Raw genomic sequence first — 21,394 nt, 5'->3', positions numbered from 1 at the left:
AACTCTGGCTCCATCCGCTGTAAAAGAGAACTCTTACCCAGAGGAAACTCATCTAGGTCCCAAGGTGACCCCAAGAGAGAGACTTGTAGGCGGGCTCAGGTTTGTATCCACTTGACTGACCATCAGGAATCTCTGCTCAGATTCTTTTTTTAAAAGATTATTTATTTATTTATTCATGAAAGACACACAGAGAGAGGCAGAGACATAGGCAGATTGAGAAGCAGTCTCCCTGCAGGGAGCCCGATGAGGGACTTACTTGATCCCAAGACCCTAGGATCATGCCCTGAGCCCAAGGCAGACACTCAACCACTGATCTCCCCAGGTGCCCCCAGCCCAGATTCTACTTCCACTCCTTTCCCAGTAAGACTTGCTGCCCTGAGTCAGAAGCACATGCAGGTAGAATTAGAGAAAGACCAAGAAAGCTGGCACGGAGATAGAAACTAAGTAACAAGACACAAAACACAAGACTGAGATGCCTGCAGAGAAAAGAGAAAGCTGACCAAGGACAGAGCCTGGAGGGCAGAGATTCAAAGATGGAGAACGGGGCCAGCCAGGCTGGGAATGGCCAGTCCAGAGAGCATCACCATCATCTCCTTTCTGGATTAATGCGACACATTCCATGGGTTTCCTTGTCCCTTGCACTGCCTCTGACCCAATCTGCTAGTCAGTAGGAACTTACTAAACATGTATCTGAATATGTCACTCCCACTGCCCCCAGAGTACAGAAATCCTCAATACCTTTCCTGAGTCACAAGCCTCTGCTTGATGAGCCTTACACATCACCAGAGATCTTCAACTCTAACCACTGTGGACTCTTTCCCGAGCCTGCTCTCCCTGGCCTCTAAGCTGGAAATCATGCTCTTGTTCCCTCTACCTGGGACACTCATTCTGCTCTGCCTCCTTAGTTGCCCATTCCATATCCACTGTTCCTTTGTCAAGGGCAGCCTCTCCCTCACTCCAAGAGCATTCTTGACCGTTTGCCCCACCTTCTGGTCCAATTGTCCCCTCCCACACTGGAGCTCTACCCCTTAGACTCCAGGCGAGGCTGCCCTCACACATATCCTTCATCTTCCTACCTACTCCTGTCCTTGGCCTCATGGAGCCACGCTTGCCAACTCTAGGGCTATGTCCCCTGCCCTTCATATAACGGTCTCTACCCCCCTACTCTGGGCAACTCTTCTTTTTTTAGGGTTGTTATTCTTCCTACAATCTCCATTTGTCTTTTTTTTTTTTAATGTTATCCACTAATTTTCTATTTGAATAAAAAAAGAAGTTAAAACATTAAATAGTGCATTATGGTATAACGACACTGCATGATAATAGTTTGGGAATCGTGACTCAAACATTTTGGTGCTTTGTTCAGATCCCTTAGATCCCTTTTACTGTTTACAGCGGTGATTTATTGACCTGGGCATCCCTCTCTGGGACTTGATGTGCTTTGACCTCCAATGGCTGACACCTGTCCTCAGATCACTGGGTCTGTTTCGCTCCCATTCCTCAAGAGCCTAACGTACATGAAGGCTTTAAGCCCCCCTACTCCCAGAGACAGTCCATAGCTCTAACTGGCATGTGAGAGTATGACAGCCCACTTCCTTAATCCTCATTTCAGAAAACTCTTGAGATCCTGTCTAAAACAGAACTTGACACATAGTGAGCACTCAATAAATATTTGTTGAGGGCATGTGGGTGGCTCAGTAGGTCAAGCATCTGCCTTGGGCTCAGGTCATGATCCCAGGGGCCTGGGATGGAGTCCTCTGTAGACCTGCTCCACAGGGAGTCTGCTTCTCCCTCTGCTCCTCCCCCCTACTCATTCTGTCACTCTCCCTCAAATCTTTAAAATATATTTGTTGAAAGAACAAATGTAGCCAAATTTATCAATCTTAACCTTTGTAATAACTGTATTTCTTTGTAATTTTTGTCACACTTAGCCTTTTCCCAACTGATATATGAAAAACATTTACCTATATTTATTTTCTTATATTTACTTATGAATTTTTATATTTAATTATTTGATCGATCTTGATATGGTGTAAAGACTGAGATAAATGTATTTTCTTCTCATTACTAACCAGTTAAACCAACAGCAATTCTTGAATTGCTTTATCAAGCAAGCCAAGATACTACCTTATCTAAGGCTCATTCAGTGAGGTATTATGCAATCATTTATTATGGGAGTTATAAATGATTATGTTACCGCATGGAAAAATGCTCACTTTATAATTTTAACCATGATACATTTTTAAAACGATTTTATTTGACAGAGAGACAGAACATAAACAGGGGGAGAGGCAGAGAGGGAGAAGCAGGCTCCCTGCTGAGCAGGGGGCGCTATATCCCACCACCTTGGGATCATGACCTGAGCCAAAGGCAGATGCTTAGTGGACTGAGCCACACAGGCGGCCCTTAACCATGATATTTTTATAGCTACATAGAATTATGTTAACATATTGGCAAGGACAGAGAGAAATAGAGAAAAATAGATTGATTTAAGGATCAATTAATAGGGCTGTGGTGGTTTTTTCTCTTTAATTTCTATGAATATTTATAAAATAAATAAGCTGAAACTTTAAATGAACAAAATATGGAGGGTAAGGAGGACTTAAAACATAGCAAGCTGCTTTACCTGAGCTTGAGACAAAAACTTGAGTAAGGTAATTTTTTCTTTTTTTAGAGGTCATTTCAGGAGGAAGCTGAGGACAGTGAAGGATGCAGGCAAGAGAAATTTGTTACTGGAGGGTCCTACGGAGTCATTCTTTCAGGGAGGACCAGACAGGAAAGGCTCTGTGTATGAAAGTTATCTTCTTTGGCCTTGTGCCTGAGTTCTGAGCTCCTTCCCAGCCTCAGCTAAGTGAGCAGAACCTCTGGAAAGTCCCCCACCTAAAAGTTATCAAGACCTCAAGCATGTGGGTCAGGGTCCAAATGCTCTCATCACCTTGCCCTGGCTAATGGGATGCCGCATCAAGGAAGCAGCGGGGATACTAATTTGTGTGGTTATATACTAAGAACTGTAAGAGAACCATGTCTCACTGCACAGCTTTCTCTGGAAGGTCCCTCTGACCCCTTAGAATTCTGTAGTTTTCAAAAAGTTGAATCCAGAGGACATTTTAGTTTACCAGGCCCTGAGCTGGCCATGCCCTCCTAACAAATGTGAAGATCATTAGAAGTAGGGACAAGTGTAGTCCTGGAGGCGCTGGGGCCCTAGTCTGGTCTGCACTTGGGAGGGTTAGAGCATCTCCTAGAGCCTGGGCCACATACTCTAGGGCTTGCCTTCCTAACCAGAAGGGCACTTCACTTAAATCTTCACGTCTCGGCCACCTCAGGCAATCACTGGGGGTCCCAAAGGTGCCGTTAGAAGAGCAGGTACTCAAGCATGAACACACATCCAGTCACCTGGCACTAGGACCCAACCACACGCACAGAGCCAGGATGTCACCTGAGGCCTTGGGTTTGCGGGCGGTGGGGCCTGCCCGACTCTATTTGTAGCAGTTCCCACCTGCTTGGCCTCGGGAGCCCGGTCGGTCCCTGGGCTGTCTCCCGCAGCGGGACCCTCCCGCGCTCCACCTGGCGCGGAAACAGGTGAGGTCTGCGGGCTGCCCCCGGCCTGAGGGCTTCTCCGGGATTGTACTTTAAACTTTGGAGAGGTTCGCCGGTTCTCCCGGTTGAGCACGCGACCTAGCTACAACCGGCTCCGGGCTCCAGGAGACTTGAAGGCGCGAGAAGGGACCGACTAGGTCACCTAAGTCTCCTCGGGGCTGAACGTGCCTACGAGGCCCGAAGTGCGCGCGCAACCCCGCGCAGGGAGCCGGCGCGCTCCAGGAGGCAGCCCGCCCCCTCAGCCTCGCCAACCCGTCTAGTCGGTGGAGAGCGCGCGCGAGTGCTGCCCCGGCCCCGCCCCGGCCCCGCCGCCCCGCCCCCGCCCCGCCCCCTGGCGTCCAGGGCGGTCGCTGGAGCTTCCAAGTTGGAACGCCGCGGCGCGAGCGCGCGAGGGCTCCGACCCTCCCAGGCTGAGCGAGGGGCCCTTTCCCGTCATGCACGCGCTCTGGCCGTCGCTCCGGGCCTGCCCGCGGCTGGCGGTCCTTCAGCAGCCCGGCCCCTGCCCAGCCCCGCCCGCCCCCGCCCCCGCCCCCACCCCCACCCCCACCCCGGCTGCGGAGCACCGGAAATGCCCGTTGCTCAGGCCCCCTGGACGCCGACACCCCACGTGCCAGCAGGGTGGCCCTCGAGGCCCCGCCGCCCGGCTCGCAGGCTCTCGGGCCCACGGCGGACGCGAAGCCCCAGCCCCGACCGCGCCGCCCCCTCCGGCCGCCCGCCGCCCCGCACGGGTGCCCGAGGCCCGCTCCGCCCGACCGCCTCCGTCCGCGGCTGCTCGGTCCCGGCATCCCCCCCAGGCCCCCTCGCGGGGCCACCTCCTGTCTCGGCGCCCAAGCCCACCCCCGCGGCCGAGCGACCCTCCTCGGGCCTCCGAACCCCGCCTGCACGCCCGCGGGCCCCCGCTCGGCCCCGCTCGGCCCCGCGCCCGCCAGACTCCGCCCCCCGCCTCTGCCCCGCCCCGCCCCCGCCCGCGCCCCCGGCATCCGCGGCCCGAGCCCTCCCGGCCTCCTGCGCCCCGCTCATCCGCCCGAGCCTCCCCCGCGCCCCCGCACGCGCGCTCCTCGCGGCCCCGCTCGCCCCTCCGTCTCCCCGCGCACCCTCCCCCCCCCCCCCGGGGCTGGCGGGCGGCGGCGGCGGAGGCCGGTCCCCGGGCCGGGACACACCCACCCGCCCGCCCTCCTCCTTCCCCTCGCTCCCTCCCTCCTTCCCGCCCGCCCTCCCGCCCTCGCTCGGCGCTCGCTCCTTCTCCTTCCCCCTCGGCCGCTCCCGCTTCCCGCGGCGCCCGGCCTCCCGCTCCGCCTCTCCGTGCGCGGCTCTCCCGGGCGCGGCTCCGGGGTTCATGGTGACGAGGCGGCGGCCCCTCCAGCCCAGCGGCGGCGGCGGAGGGAGCTGGGGCGCGGGCCCGGGCCGCCTCTCCCTGAGCGCGGGGCCGGGCGGCGGGCGCGCCCAGGCGGCGGCGGCGGCGGCGGCGGCGGCGGCGAGCGCCCCCCCGGCCCGCGGCCCCGCGCGCCCCCCGCGCCGCGCCCCCGCGCGCCTGGCTTGCGGGGGGCCGGGCCCGCGGGCGGCCGCCGCGCCGCGCACCCATGGACGGCCCGGCCATCATCACCCAGGTGACCAACCCCAAGGAGGACGAGGGCCGCGCGCGGGGCGCCAGCGAGAAAGGTGAGCGGGGGCGGGCGCGGGGGCGGGGGCGGGCGCGGCGCACTCCCCGCGCCGCCGCTGGAGTTGGCCTTCGCGCGCCCGCACGGGCCTGGGGGAGGGGTGCGCCCGCGGGCCGGGCCGGGCTGGGACCTGGCGGCGGTGACCCTGACGGCCTGCGAGTTTGGGTTTGCGCTCGGCCGCCGGAGAAGTTGTGAGCGTGTGTGTGCGCCCTGGTAGGTGCTGTGTGTGCATGAGACTGAGAGGTCGTTAAGGGGGGTGTGCGTCTCCCAGAGAGGTGCTGAGTATGCTAAGCACCTGACAGGTGGTGAGTGTGTGCCTGGTGGATTCTGAGTGTGTGTGCACTTGCGTGTGTGTGCACACGCCAAGTGAGATTGTGAGGGTGTGTGTGCACCTACCAGAGAGGTTATGAGTGCATGTTTTTCTGCCAGGCCATGAGTTTTTGTATGTACCTTTTGTAGAGGTTTTGCATGTAGCTAAGAGGCTGTGGGGTAGGTATGTGTGTATCTGCATGAGCGTGAGCCTGCAGAAAGGTTTGTGTGTTCCCTCCTGACGGGAGTTTGTGTGTGTGCATCGTGTGCCTACACTACCCGGCTGGCAGGCTGAATACGTTGTGTCCATGGACTGAAGCCTGTGTGCCTGCCTGTGTCATATGTATGTGTGCACCATCGAGGCTGTGTGCCTGGGTGTTTAGTTGGTGGTGCAAGTGCTGGGGGGAGGAAAGGGGGGATGGGCAGTACCTAAGCCTACCCCCTTTTGGACTGTACTGTCTCAATGACACCAGCCTGGTGGGAGTGCCTGCAAGTCTTTTAGGGCCCGCCTGTAACAGGCACTCAGGGAGCCCTTAGGGTGCCAGGTGTGTCTCTTCCCTCTGTGCTGCAGTGCATGGTTTGATTTTAGCATATTTGACTGCATCACCCTCTTCTGTTTCTTGTTCTTTTTCTTTGTGTCTCTGCTCCTCTCTGAGACTTGATATACCCGTTTCTCATATGCCCTGCTTACTGTCCTTCTAGTCAGTTGTCCTGACGTTTTGAAGGGCCAAAGAATCTGGCTTGGTCTGTTCCGGTGACTAAAGCCTTGCCTCCCTCTCTTTATGTGTGCCCCACAAACACCTAGACTGATGTCCGGGGCAGCCCACCAGGGCACCCTCCCCTCATCCAGCCTCGTCTGGCCACAGCCAACTTTGGCAAAGAATCACATTTCTTTCCATGTGTTATCCTTGCTGGGCCAGAGGGGTGAGGTGTGCAGCCTTTCTGAGGAAGGGGGTGGGGGTAGAGTGGGAGAAAAGACCCTCTCTTTCTAAGCAGGGACTACTAGGCAAGCCCATTGGAAAATGCAAGAAACTGTGAGAGGTACCGTCAGATTGGGGTTTTATCATCCCATTTGCACTTTTGTAGACTGTAAACATTATGTGTCTGCAGACTTGTTTTCTTTTATGTAGAATTAGAAACCAAACTCCCCCAGACATTTTCCTGTGCCTTAAAACTGCTAAAAAATTATGCAAAAAAAAAGGTGCTTCAGGTGAATCTCTTATGCCTCCCTGGGGCCCAAGTGGGCAACACATAGGTAGCCTGGCCTTCCTGCCATTGGGAGCTGTCAGTTCTTGGGGCCCTGGCCTGCAAGCACTGGGCTGGGTGTGTCCTCTTGAGGAAGGTTTAGTGGGAGGCACTAAGGTGGTTTGATGTCTGGCTCTCCCACACTCCGGATTGAGCGCTTTGTGTGGTGCTTTGCCAGAGAGAGAATCGAGAGCTCATGTGAGGAGAGGTGCGGCATAAAGCAAGGAAATATTTGTCAGGGTTTCAGCCCTCCTGCTGCCCCCGGCCTGAGTCAAGGAGTAGGATCCTCCCCAACTTTCTCTGTTCCTCTAGCTGCTAGACTTTTTAAAGTAGAGTCAATCAAACCAAAATCCAAACCATGTACAAATACTCAATACTCAAATGCTTGTTCTATTCAACCTCTTCACATTGCTTTTCATGACGACCTTTTATTATCTTTAACAGCTTATTTTGTTTATTTTCTAGTGTCAGGTTGGCAGATTGTTAACTGATCAGACGAATACTTGCTGCTCTCGGATGGAGTGGCTAGCTAGTAGGTTCCTCTTGCTGAAGCATTATTATAGTGCTCAATTCAGTTTTTCATTTTAAAAAATAGGAAAAAAAAAAAAGGTCAATTACAATGTGGCAAAAAACTTGAGAGCCAAACTTTGGAACAGCTTCTTCAGATTCCTTAACCACTAAACAGGTTCAGCAATGTTTCTAGCTTAAGCGCGTTGATCTATATTTAGATAGGCACAATGTATTTTACATAGTTAAATTTAAGGTAAACATTTAATCTTTTTGTTTTTATTTATGGGTCCTGGAATGTTGTACCTTTTTGTGGTAGAAAAGAAACTATTGGTTTTGAATGATTACTTTAATCAGTTATTTTGTGAAACAAATAAAAATACTGCTCTTGGATTTGTTTTTTTTTAATAAATTAATTTTTTATTGGTGTTCAATTTACCAACATACAGAATAACACCCAGTGCTCATCCCACCAAGCATCCCCCTCAGTGCCCGTCACCCATTCACCCCCACCCCCCGCCCTCCTCCCCTGTCACCACCCCTAGATCGTTTCCCAGAGTTAGGAGTCTTTATGTTCTGTCTCCCTTTCTGATATTTCCCACACATTTCTTCTCCCTTCCTTTATATTCCCTTTCACTATTATTTATATTCCCCAAATTGATATGAGGGTTAAATGAGATGATGTACATTAAGGACTCTGCCTGGTGTGCCACTACTCTGTAAACATTTCTTTTAAGTGTAGATTTGTTTAAAAAAAAAAGTACTAATAAGCTTGGGCTATGGTGTTTTGCATGAGTTGAATTACTTCTTGTCGCATTGCCACATGGTGGTGCACTACTTAGAGATGACTGTCATGATTGTCACTGTCAGCCTGGCCTGTCAGGGAAGATGTATTTCTTAATTGTGTTTGATTTGGTTGCTAGTATAAAGATGCAGAGACAGATTTCCCGGTAAGTTCAGCTAAGTGTGCTTTGCTTTCAAGAAATTTACTCTTATAAATTAGTAAGAAGATCCACTAGAAGAGTGGACAAGGGAGATAGGAACAAGGAATTATAGAAGTTATAGAAGAGGAAATCGGTTCAATAAATGTAGGAAATGATCCTCTACTTCGTGTGAAATAGTTGCATACATCAGCTTGTTTAAACATTTAAATGACTGACAACATTCAAAGTAAATAAAAGTTTTGGGAAATGGACACTCTTACAGACTTTTGTTAGAGAATAAAATAAACACAGACTTTTTAGAGAGTAATTTAGTACTGAATTGTTTAGGAACCTATTTGGCTGCAAGTAAAAGAAAACCAGGCTTATACTATGGCTTAAACCAATAGGAGTTTTTTCTCATGTAACAACAAATAGTCTGGAGGTAAGCTTCTGCTGATTTTCCTTCAGCAATTCATTGATAGCAGGACTGACCTCACCATGACCCTCTCGGCTTTCCTTCATGTTGTAACAAGGCTGCCACCCCTCCCCTCCAAACACCACTGCCGCCTTCAGGGCAGAAAAAAGAGACAGTGCCAGTCGTGCCTACCCCTTTTACTGGAAAGCAAAAAACATTCCTAGGAACTGCTCAGCAAACTTTTGCTGATGTTTACCTAGCTAGAACTGGGTCACATGGCCACCCCTAGCTGCAACAAAGTGAGTTTCCAGCTTTTCCAGCCTTTGTTGTGGGAGGCAGGAGATGATTAAACATGGAAGGGAACAGGTGTTGGTTCAGCCCATCAACACTATAGGTGATTCCTTCAAGTATAGTTCTATTTCAGGGTTTTTCTCCTAGAGAAATGTCCTCATACGTCATCAAAAGGTATATATGCAAGAATTTTCACTGATGCAAAAAAAAAAGTCCATTCTGAGTTAAAATTTTTTTTGTAAGGTAAGAAACTTAGGTTCAGTTTTTTGCCTCTGACTCTAATTACTTCAGCCACATTTGTTGGAAAGTCTGTCCTTCCTCTTTTGAATTTCTTTTGCATCTCTGTCAAGAATCAGTTTAGCACGTTTGTATAGGTTTCTTTCTGGGTTCTTTATTTTGCGACCTCTGCCTATACTGTGCAGTCTTGATTTCCGTAGCTATGTATTAAGTCTTGAAATCGGATAGACTGATTCCTCCAATTTTTGTTCTCTTTCAAAAGTTATTGTAGCTGTTCTAGTTCTGTTGTTTTTCTTTTCCCCCCTTTTTTCATATTTATTTATTTATTCATGAGAAACACAGAGGCAGAGACAGAGGCAGAGGCAGAGGGAGAATCAGGATCCCTGTAGAGAGCCCAATGTGGGACTCCATCCCAGGACCCCGGGATCACTACTATCTGAGCTAAAGGCAGACACTCAATCACTGAGCCACTCAGGTGCCCCAGCTACAGATTTTTTGTAGAAAATCTTTATCAGTTTAAAGAAGTTTCCCTGTATTCTATTTTTTCTGAAAGCTTTTACCAAGAGTGGATGTTGTTATTTTGTCATGTACTTTTGTGCATCAACTGATATGATCATGTGAGTTTTTGTCTTTTAGTCTGCTAATGTGGTAGATTATATTGACGGATTTTTGAATATTGAACCAGCCTTCCATCCCTAAAATAAACTGCATGGTTTTCTGAGGTATATAATTCTTTTTTATATTGATGAATTCTATTTGTTAATATGTTGTTATTTTACATCTATATTCACATGAGTGATATTGTTCTATAGTTTTCTTTTTTTTGCATTTTCTTTAATCTGGTTTGGCATCAGCCTCACAAGATAAATTGGGAAATGTTCTCTCTTTTTTTTGGAAGAGATTATGCAAAATAGGTGTTAATTTTCTAGTGAAATCATCTGGGTCTGAAGATTTCTTTTGGGGGGAATTTTTAACTACAAATTCAATTTCCTTAATAGTTATAGAGCGATTCAAATTATCTTGTTCATATTGGCTAAGTTATAGGTGTTTTTTTTTTTAAAGATTTAATCCATTTCATGTAAGTTGTCAAATTTATATGTAGATTTGTTCATACTATTATTCCCATATTATCTGTTTGATGCCTGTAGGGTTTGAAATGATACATTATATTTCATTCTTGATATTGTTAATTTTTGTTCTTGCTAGAGGTTTCTCAATTTTCTTGATCTTTATAAAGAACCAGCTCTTTGATTCATTAATTTTCTCTATTGCTTTCATGTCTTCAACTTCAGTAATTTTTTTTTAAGACTTTATGTATTTGAGAGAGAGCATGAGCAGGGGAGGGGGAGAGAAAGAAGGAGAAGCAGACTCCCCACTGAGCAAGGAGCCCAATGGGAGGCTCAGCCCCAGGACCCTGAGATCATGATCTGAGCCAAAGGCAGATGCTTAACCAACTGAGCTAGCCAGGCACCCTCAACTTCAGTGATTTCTGTTCTTTATTATTTCCTTCCTTCTGCTCGATTTGGGTTTATTTTGCTCTTTTTCTTAGTTCTTGGAGGAGAGCTTAGATTATTGATTTGAGACTTTTCTAATGTATACATTTGTAGTGCTACAAATTTTTGTCTTAACACTACTTTTGCAATGTCCCACGAATTCTGATGTGACATTTTCACTCTGCTCAATGTATTTTTTAAAAAATAGGCTATTTTTTAGAGCAGTTTTAGGCTCACAGCAAAATTGAGTAGAAATTAGAGTTCCCATACAACGCTGACCCCATACAGGTACAGCCTTCCCCCACTATCAGTACCCTGCACCAGAGTGGTACATTTACTATAATCTATGAATCTGCACTGACACAATTGTTATCACCCCAAGTCCACAGTTTCCATTATGGCTCATTCCTGGTGTTTTACATTCTGTGAGTTTTGACGAATGTGTAATGGCATGTATCCACCGTTAGAATATCATACAGAATAACTTCACTGCCCTAATAATCCTCCGTGTCCTATTTATTCATTCCTCCCTTCTTGCAACCCCTGGCAACTACTGATCTTTTTAGTGTTTCCATAGTTTTGCCTTTAACAGAATGTTACATAGTTGGAATCATATAGTATGTAGCCTTTTCAGATTGGCTTCTTTCACTTAGCAATATGCATTTAAACTTCCTCCATGGCTTTTCATAGCTCGTTTCTTTCTAGTGCAGAATAATATTCCATTGTACAGATACACCATAGTTTGTCCATTCGCCTACTGAAGGACATCTCCGTTACTTCCAGGTTTTAACAGTTGCAAATAAAGTGCTATAAACATCTAGGTGCAGGTTTTCCTGGAGACACAACTTTTCAACTCATTTGGATAAACAGCATGGGGTACCATTGCTGTGTAGTAGAGTAAGAATATTTTTAGTTTTGTAAGAAACTGCCAAACTGTCTTCCAAAGTGGCTGTGTCATCTTTAGTCTTCAGAAGTTTAGTTATGACATGTCTTGGTGTGGGTTTCTTTGGATTTATCCTGCTTGGAATTTACTCAGTTCATTGAATTTGTAGAGCATGTCTCTTGCCAAATTTGGGATGTTTTCAGTCATTATTTCCTGAAATACTTTTTCAGCATTGTTGTTTCTCTTCTCCTTCTGGGACTCTGATGACACAAATATTAAATCCTTTGCTATAGTCCACGGATTTATCAATGCTATCTTTTTTCTTTTCTATTAATCCAGATTGGATAATCTCTATTGTTTGTCCTGCCTTTAAGTTCATTGGTTTGTTCCTGGTTCCCTCCATGCTACTATGTATCTTTCATCCCCTGAACTTTTTTTTTTTTCATCCCCTGAACTTCTATTTCAGTTTTGTATTTTTTAGTTCTAAATCTTCCATTTAGTTTTTCTTTATGTATTGTATTTCTTTGCTGAGGCTTTCTATTTTTTTTTTTTTTTTTTGCTGAGACTTTCTATTTTTCTCACTTGTTTTAAAGTGTTTATAATTGCTTTTATAATAGCTGCTTTAAAATCTTTATCAGATAAGTAAAACATCTATCATCTTGGTGTTGGCATCTATTGATTGTCCTTTTTCATTCAATTTGAGAATTTCTGGTTCTTGGTTTAATAAGTGAATTACAGTTGAAACCTGGACATTTTCATACTATGTTATGAGACTCTGGATCTTATTTAAACCTTCTGTTTTATTTGATTTTCTCTGAGCCGCTCCAGCAGAGAGGGAAGAGTACTGTCTCATTATGCCAGATAGATACAGAAGTCCAGGATCTCTGCTTGGCCTCTTTTGACACCCTGCTGGGCAGGGAGGGAGTTTTGGCTTCTACCTGGTCTCCACTGAACTGCAGTGGGAGTGGTCTCATTAACACCGGGTAATGGGAAAGCCCCGACTCTTCCTTTGCCTCCTCTGACCACTCCAGTGGGAGACAAGAGTACTGTATTGCTAGGTAGGGATGGAAGTCCAAGCTGGCCACGTGGTCTCCACTGACACCTCTGGGAGGCGGGATGGTGGAGGGGGGCTGGGGCTCTTTACCAGTGGTCAGGGATTAAAGTCCCTGCTCCCTACTTGGCCTTCTCTGACACTACCCCAGCCTCCTTACACCCTAATGAGGGTGGAATTCTTGGTACCCATGAGATTTTACTGGCACGGGTGAGGTTGGGACTACAATTTGTGTGTGTGTGTGTGTGTGTGTGTGTGTGTGTGTGTGGTGGGGGGGGGGAGTTGGCTACAGTAGAGCAGTATTATCTGAAAGTTTTCTGTCTTGCTAAGCTGTCCCTTTTCCAATCCTTTGGTTATAAAGAATAGTCTTTTGGGGATCCCTGGGTGGCTCAGCGGTTTAGTGCCTGCCTTGGGCCCAAGGCATGATCCTGAAGACCCGGGATTGAGTCCTACATCAGGCTCGCTGCATGGAGCCTGCTTCTCCGTCTGCCTGTGTCTCTGCCTCTCTCTCTCTGTCTCTCATGAATAAATAAATAAAAATCTTAAAAAAAAAAAAAGAATAGTCTTTTGAGGGAACTCTTGCCTACAACTGTTGGTGTTAGCTTTATCCAGCTTCTTCAGCTAAGTCTGGGCTGTTAGAAAAAAGAAAACATCACTGCAATGTCATTTCAAGTCTCAAAGTCTCTAGCTGGTCTATCTTCTTTCCACCTTTCAGAGTCTTCTGTTGTTTATTTTGTAAACAGTGTCCAGGGTTTTTAGTTATATTTGGAAAGAATAAGAAGAAAATATGTCTACTCCATGTACCTGGAAGCAGAAGTCCCCTGATTAGCTTTTAGACTAATCCAAATTAGTATTTTAAGGAAGACTGCAGTTGGAAAGTTGTCATTTTAAAGGCTTATTTCAACATTGTGTAATGTAAAAGTCAAAGTGAGTTAGTGCTTTGAGAATCTTGATTGTCCCCTAAAAAAGAGACATAGTAATGAATTCAGTATGAAATCAAGGCTAGATCAGTAGGGCTTCAGTGACAACTGTTGTTTAAATAATCTTAAAAAGATGCATTCATAAGTTTTGGTCTTAACACCAGAATTTTAGATCAGAGTTCATAGTATCCTGATTTAAATATATTTTTAATCTAATATTCTGTTTGATTGGCAAGCATGTTCAAACTCATAGCTTTGACTATTTTTCAAGCAAGAAAGCATCAATTTAAATATATAGAAATGTCTTCATAGGTTAAACACAAAGGAGTGTATCTCTGGATTTAGCACTCATGACCACTGGACATGGCTTGCTGGCCAGTGACTGGAAAAGTCTGCTTTCAGTCTAGGCTGCTCTGGAAGAAGGTTTTAGGGCTTTAGAAACTTGCACTACAGTGCACTTGACTGGCCTGTCCAGGTTGGAGAGTAGCCCCACTTGTAATGGCAGGACTGCGTTTTCAGGAGGGACCACTGAGCCTCAAGTTTAATTCTGAGGTAGGTAGGTAGGTATGTATTTACTTATCTACTTATCTACCTTCCAATTTTTTTATTGAGGTATAATTGACATCTGATACTATTTAAGCTTAAGTTATGTGGCATGATGACTTAGGTACATACCTACTGTGAAATGATTACTATAATAAGTTTAGGTGACATCCTTCACCTTGTGTAGTTACAAAACAGAAAACTTCCTTTTTTTCTTGTAAGAGCTTTTAGGATTTACTCTTTTAGCAACTTTGAAATATACCGTACGGCAGTGTTAACTATAGTCATCGTGTTGTATGATATATCTCCAGTGCTTATTTATCTCGTAACTGGGAGTTTACAAGCTTGTTCCTTATGATCACCTTCACCCAGTCCCCCTCCCCGACTCCTTGTGTCTGGCAACCACAAATCTGATTACCTTTTCTATGAATTTGGTTTTTTTTTTTTTTTTTTTTTGGATTCCTCATATGAGTGAGATCATCCAGGATTTATCTTTGTCTGTCTGACTTATTTCACTTAGCTAATGCCCTCAAAGTCCATCCATGTTGTTACAAAGGGAAGGATTTCCTTCTTTTTTTATAGCTGTATAACCTTCCATTGTATAGGCATATACCACATCTTTATCCATTCCTCTATTGATGGATTCTTAGGTTGTTTCCATGTCTTGGCTATCGTGAATAATGCTGCAATCAACATGAGACTGAGACAGATGTCTCTTTGAGATGGTGATTTTGTTTCCTTTGGATATATACCCAGAAGTGAGGTAAAAGCCTTTTTCTCTTTTAGTGATGTTGTGGGCAGAGGAAGTGGGATACGTGACAGTGCCAGTGGGTTTACTGGGTCTTTTCAGCTAGGAATTGGCAGAAGTCAGGAAATACTCTGGCCACCAATGATTCTAGATTTAAATATACATATATATTTTTAATATACATGTTTTTCACTTGCTCTGTCAGTACTGTTTGGGTGCCAAGGTCAGGGAATGTAAGGAGTCTCTTGAGTGATATTAAAGATATGATATATACCTTTTAACTTATTTTCCAGATCTTAAATCTTGATTTATTAGGCATTTAACATGCAGTATTTTCATTTTTTTTTAAGATTTAATTTATTTATTAGAGAGCATGAGCAGTGGGAGGGGAAGGGTGCTTAGAGGAATGGGGAGAAGCAGACTCCCTGCTGAACAGGGAGACCAATGCGGAATTTGATCCCAGGAACTTGGGCTCATAACCTGAGGCAGACACTTAACCCACTGAGCCACCCAGGCACCCCAACATTCAGTATTTTTAGTGGCCTTTCTTTTTAAAATCTGCTTTCTTGAAATAGTTTTCTTCCCTTTAATATTTTAATATATATTTTCCTATTTTCAAAAAAGTGATGATGCATATTCTATGCTGTATTTAAAATAAAAATAAACAAATATTTGCCTTTATGGCTCTGAAATAACATCACATAATGGGGCAAAGGCTTAGGAACTGTTTGTAGCACTGGGTTGGGATGTGGACATTTTTGTATTTGGGATCAGGACGGAAAACACTAGTGGCATAGTTCTCTGAAACCAGGGCATAATAAACAGTGGTCTTTATGGATGCTAAGGATTATGTAATCACCTAAGTAATAGCTCATTTTGATTCTGAGTAGCTGCTTCAAGTTAAAAACTGAAAGGTTTCTTTGTGATTATTTGTATTAAGGCTATTTGCCAAAATGTTTTTAGATCCTGGTACTTAAAGCATTTTAAAAACTGAAGAGAAGTGGCTTAACATTTGATGACTGATACTATTCTTATTTTTCATAATTAGTATTTAACATTTAAACATTTCAGGGTATCTTGAAGTACAGACTGCACCACCTTGTTAACATGGCTTGAAAGTACCAGAGAGAAGTCAGTGTTCCAATAGGAATGTATACTGTACTTTACGTTGTATAGAATATCTTCTGCATTCTGATCAAGACTCAGCTACCATGCTTAGAATATCATTAAATTTGTTCTAAGGATTTGGCTCACTTATGTTCAAGTCAGAAACCATTGACCTTAATTCCGTAGACTTCAGTAAGAGCCATATTTTCTTTCTTCTTGTTGAGGAAACAGCTCAACACATTCATTTTGGTTTTGGTTAGAACAAACATATTTCATAGCCGTCATCAAATAAGTGTGCAATTTGAGTAGCTTATGGCTTATTAACTGTCAGATGTTTAAACAGTTATTGGCGAGCAGTAATTTTTCTGCTCCACAGTTTACTCTATGTCACTGCCATAGGGCTGACTTCTTTTTGAAATGTTTTTTAGTTTGCTTTTATACTGAGGCAAATTTGCATACAATAAAAATCAGTCTTTTTCATGTAACCCAAGGTTACAAATTTCTGTGAATGTTGACAAACTCAGGCAGCTATACAACCACCTCCACAGTCAAGGCAGAGAATATTAACATCAGTCTCAAAATCCTCCCTGGGCCCCATTGCAGCCATCCTCCCTCTACGCTCAGCTGCCAACAATGATCTGTTCTCTCTCCTATTGTTTTTTGCCTTTTCTGGAATGACATATTATACTAAATGGAATCGTGTAATATGTAGCCTTTTGAGTTTGGCTTTTCATTTAACCTGATGCTTTTGAAACTCATCCAGGTGGTTGCATGTATCCTCCTTTGTTTGTATTTATTGTTGGGTAGCATTCACTTGCATGGAAGTACAACAGTTTAAAAGTGTGTGTTGTACTTTATAAAAAACTTATTTTCCAAAGTGGTAGTACCATTTTGCATTTCCATCAGCAGTGTATGACAGTCCAGTTGTTCTGCATCCTTGTTGGCACTTGGCACTGTCAGTTTTTTATTGTAGCCATCCCTAACAACCAGTAGTGCTGAGATTCTGATTCTTTTTATGTGCTTGTGTGCCATGTAAATAGATTCTGTGCTAAGTTGTTGGTTCAAATTGTTGCCCAATTTTAGAAAATTGGATTGTTTCATTTCCTTTTTTTTTTTTTTAAGATTTATTTATTTGAGAGCGAGAGTACACAGGTGAATGAAGGGAGGGGCAAAGGCAAAGGGAGAGAGAAAAACCTCAAACAGATGCCCCACTGAGCATAGAGTTTGATGTGGGGCTCTGCCCAGGGCTCCATCCCAGGAACTTGAGATCCTGACCTGAGCCAAAATCTAGAGTTGAATGCTTAACTGACTGAGCCATCCAGGCTCCCTGTGGATGGTTTCATTTCTTTTTATTGAGTTAGAAGTTTCTTCATATATTCTGGATATACATTCTTTGTTGAATATGTTTTGCCAAGTATTTTCTCTCAGTCTTTGTTTGTCTTTTCATTCTCTTAGCAATATCTTTTATTTTCCAATTTTTAAAATTGTGGAATACACACAACATAAAAGTTACCATCTTAACCGTTTTTAAGAGTGCGATTCAGTAGTATTAAGTATATTCACACTGTTATGCAACTATCGCCACTATCCACCTCCAGAACTCTTTTCATCCTGCAACACTGAAACTCTGTACCCATTAAACAGTAACTCCCCTTTCCCCTTCTCCCTAGTTCTTGGCAACCACCATTCTACTTTCTGTCTCTGATTTTGACTATCCTGGGTACCTCTTCTAAGTGGAGTCAGGCAGTATTTGTCTTTTTATGGCCACCTTGTTTCTCTTACTATAATGTCCTCAAGGCTGATCTATGTTGTAGCATGTGTTAGAATTCCCTTCCTTTTAAGGCTGTATAATATTCCATCACATATAGTCAATTGACCTTTGAATAATTCAGAGGTTAAGGGCACTGACCTCCTGAAGTAGTTGAAAATCTCATATAACTTTTGACTTCACAACTTAAATTGCTAATAGCCTGCTCTTGACAGGAAAGCTTACTAATAACATGAACAGACAACACATGTTTTGTATATTTGTTATATACTGTATTCTTACAATAAAGTAGGTTAGAGAAAATATTGAGAAAATCATAAAGAAGACAAAGTACCCTTACATTACTGTAAAAAAAATCCATGTATAAGTGGATTCATACAGTTAAAACCTATGTTTTTCAGGGGTCAACAGTATTGTATATGTATGTATATATGCTTTATAGCTACTGTATATGTTATACATATTGTATAAATTTATGTATATATAGTATATAAAGCATACCACATTTTATTTATTTTTTAAAGATTTTATTTATTTACTTGCTTATTCATGAGAGACACAGAGAGAGGCAGAGATACAGGCAGAAGCAGGCTCCCTGCAGGGTCTTCGATACCAGGACCCCGGGATCACAACCTGAGCCAAAAGCAGATGCTCAACCACTGAGCCACCCAGGTGCCCCACCACATTTTGCTTACTTATTCATTTGTCAGTGGACACTAGGTTGCTTCCATCTTTTAGTCGTTGTGAGTAGGTACATATCCAAAAGTGGAATTTCTGCATCATATGGTAATTCTATGTTTAATTTTCTGAGGACCAGTGATACAGTATACCATAGCAGCTATACCATTTTACATTCCTATCAGGTATATGAGGATTCAAAATTTTCCACATTCTTGCCAACACTTGTTATTTTTGGTCTTTTATAGCAATTACCCTATGGGTGTGAGGTGTTGATGTCTTCTAAAGGGCAAAACTTGAGATTTGTTTGTATATGGATGTTGCAGTTGTTACCACCTCATTTATTGAAAAGACCACCCTTTCTCTATTGTATTGCCTTTGAACCTTTATTAAAAATCAATTGACTACATATATGTAGGACTATTTCTGGATTCTGAATTCTCCTCAAGTCTTGATCACCTCTTTATTGTGAAGTGGTGTTAAGCTTAATATGGTACCAGCCATCCCTCAGAAGTAAATTTTTGGTCATGATTTAAGCAGAAGAGAAGACCAAGACATTTTACAATCTGGCAGGGAAGATTTACTCTGCATTTTGCAGTGAGGGGGGCTCTGAAAGACAAAACCTATGACTTCCTCCCATCTTTTTTTAGGAACTTACTGAAACAGATTTTGTATGGTATATCTTTCTCTTTTTTTTCAGATTTAAATTTGGGTCTGAGAATTTCTTCTAATCTTGAGTATCCTTCTGCAAAAAGCTAATACAAAAATATAAGATAAATAAGCATTTTCGTTTAAAATATAGTCTCCCATAGTTATACAATAGTATAAAAATAGGAACTATTTTGATGGAGTCTGAGAGAACAAAGGAGTAGAATAGCACTGGAACGGAGAAATGTACTGAAGCCCCAGCTCTGAAGAAAGGGCCTGGGCTCTAGAGCCTGTGAGGGATACCTTTCAGGCTATCCACAGATGTTTGTGATGGAGGAGCCAGGGAGAAGTACTTATACTACCTGAAACAAAAGGGCAGATTGAGCTCATTCACTGGGTACCCTCATTTTTTTTTTTTCTTTTTTTACCCCCAGGTAAGTAAACAAGTGAAACTTTCCCAAGAAAGAAGTCTTCAGGGATCCCTGGGTGGCTCAGTAGTTTAGCACCTGCCTTCAGCCCAGGGCCTGATCCTGGAGTCCCAGGATTGAGTCCCACGTCAGGCTCCCTGCATGGAGCCTGTTTCTCCCTCTGCCTGTGTCTCTGCCTCTTTCTCTCTGTGTCTCTCATGAATAAATAAATAAATAAATCTTAAAAAAAAAAAAGAGAACGAAGTCTTCAACCAGAAAGTGTGACCCAGTTTGTATAGAGATCACAGCTGTGTTGGCCACTAATGTTAACGTGCCACTTAGAAAATGATATAGAGATGATCAGAGTCTCAGAGATAGGATAACTCAAGAAAAGGGCTAAAATCCTTTTCTATCTTTCTACCCCCTATCTGGGCTCTCATACCAGTTCTTCCTCTGTGAGGCTGCTTGAGGTAAATTTCTAAAGCACAGCTCTGATCATGCTACTGCCTGCTTAAAGCTGTTTCTCTGTGATACCCCATTGGCCCCAAGATAAGAACATGATGTTTCATAGCCTATAACCCCTTCATGGACTGACCCTAGACCGCCTTTACAGTGTCCTATCTAGGGACCCCTCTTCTACACTGTAATGAGCTACTTGCTAAGCCCATACATGCTGTGATTTTTTGCTCCATTGTACATGTACTGATTCACCTTACTGGGATACTTTTCCCTTATGTGCTTGATGGATTCTTAGTCCTCTAAAATCCAGCTCAAGCATCAATTTCTCTTGACACCTCCTTGTACTGCCTGAGCAGGATGCAGTAAACAGTGTAACATTCAAAGGCATAGGCTTCGGTTTGAATTCCAGCTTCATCATTATGAGTTGTGTGAAGTTTGACAAGTTACCTAATCTCTCTGAGCCTTGATTTTATAGTAGTTAATACTTCATAGGATTATAATGAGGATTAAACAGTGTAATATATGTGTGTATACATATAGTGCATATCAAAGCACGTGTCTAATCAACATTTTTCTTGTTACTATTCATATTATTTCTAATTCTTTTATTCAGAAACATTTATTGATCACTCATGATGAGTTGTTCACACATACCAGGTGCCTGGATGCACAGATGAATGAGACCTGCCCATATATTTGAGGTGTTCAAGCATATTGCTCTAAGAAAAGGTATACAAAGTGCCATGGAAGCTATTATTTATTTTATGCCTACTGTATGCCAAGTACTTTACATGCATTTCATCCTCGAACAGCCTTTAGATGTAGGTATTATAATCTGTATTTTATATCCGTGTAAACAGAGTTTCAGAGAGGTTAAGTAACTTGCTTATATGATGTAGATATAGACCTACCAAATAGTGGAGCCAGAAGTTAAACCTAGTCTGTGTGATTCTGTTAAAAGACAACATAGGTAATATTTGGAGAATACCATAAGCTCAAAAAATTTACATCCTGAAAAACAGCAACCATATTTTTCCAAAAGATGCTTCTTGCTTCTGCCAGAGGCACCATATTTAACAGGATAAGTTCTAGGGCTCACCCAAGTTGACAGGCCATATTTTCTTACAATTCATGCTCTGTTATTTATATAACAAATTCTGTTTCCTTAAGTCTTACTATTAACTCTTCACTCTTCATATTCACTTGTGTACTGTGAACAGTAAGAAATGAGAGGAGTTAAAGTAAGGGCCAAGAATCTACTAGTTTTTCTCTCTAAAATTCTGAAAGAAGTGATAGGTTTCACTCTTATCATTCTAGGTGTGTAATTAGGTAAAAGTGGAGTTTTGAGGTGTTTTGGAAAGAAAGAGTGCTAAGAAAGGCTCTTAAAGATGTTTGAATCTCATTGTATTGGTCAGAGTTCTGAGGGGCAAACCACAGAATCCATGTGAACTGTTTTAGACAGAAAGGGGTTTGTCAAAAGATTTTAGTGATTTTGTAGGCTCTGTGATAT

General features: G+C 43.7%; 1 protein-coding gene across 2 annotated transcripts in view; it reads left to right on the top strand.

Annotated features, from left to right (window-relative positions):
* The first annotated feature begins 5,118 nt into the window (after positions 1-5,118).
* Positions 5,119-21,394, top strand: part of CTDSPL (CTD small phosphatase like) — a 114,803-nt gene continuing 98,527 nt past the window's right edge. For both annotated transcript variants that reach the window (XM_072793382.1, XM_072793380.1), the window contains exon 1: positions 5,119-5,253. In XM_072793382.1, coding sequence (XP_072649483.1) covers positions 5,175-5,253 — 79 coding nt within the window. In that variant the 5' untranslated portion in view covers positions 5,119-5,174. The remainder of the gene's footprint in view (positions 5,254-21,394) is intronic.

The sequence above is a fragment of the Canis lupus genome, chromosome 22 (genome assembly GCF_048164855.1).
Source record: "Canis lupus baileyi chromosome 22, mCanLup2.hap1, whole genome shotgun sequence".
NCBI lineage: Eukaryota > Metazoa > Chordata > Mammalia > Carnivora > Canidae > Canis > Canis lupus.
This window is presented reverse-complemented; position numbering and strand designations above follow the sequence as displayed.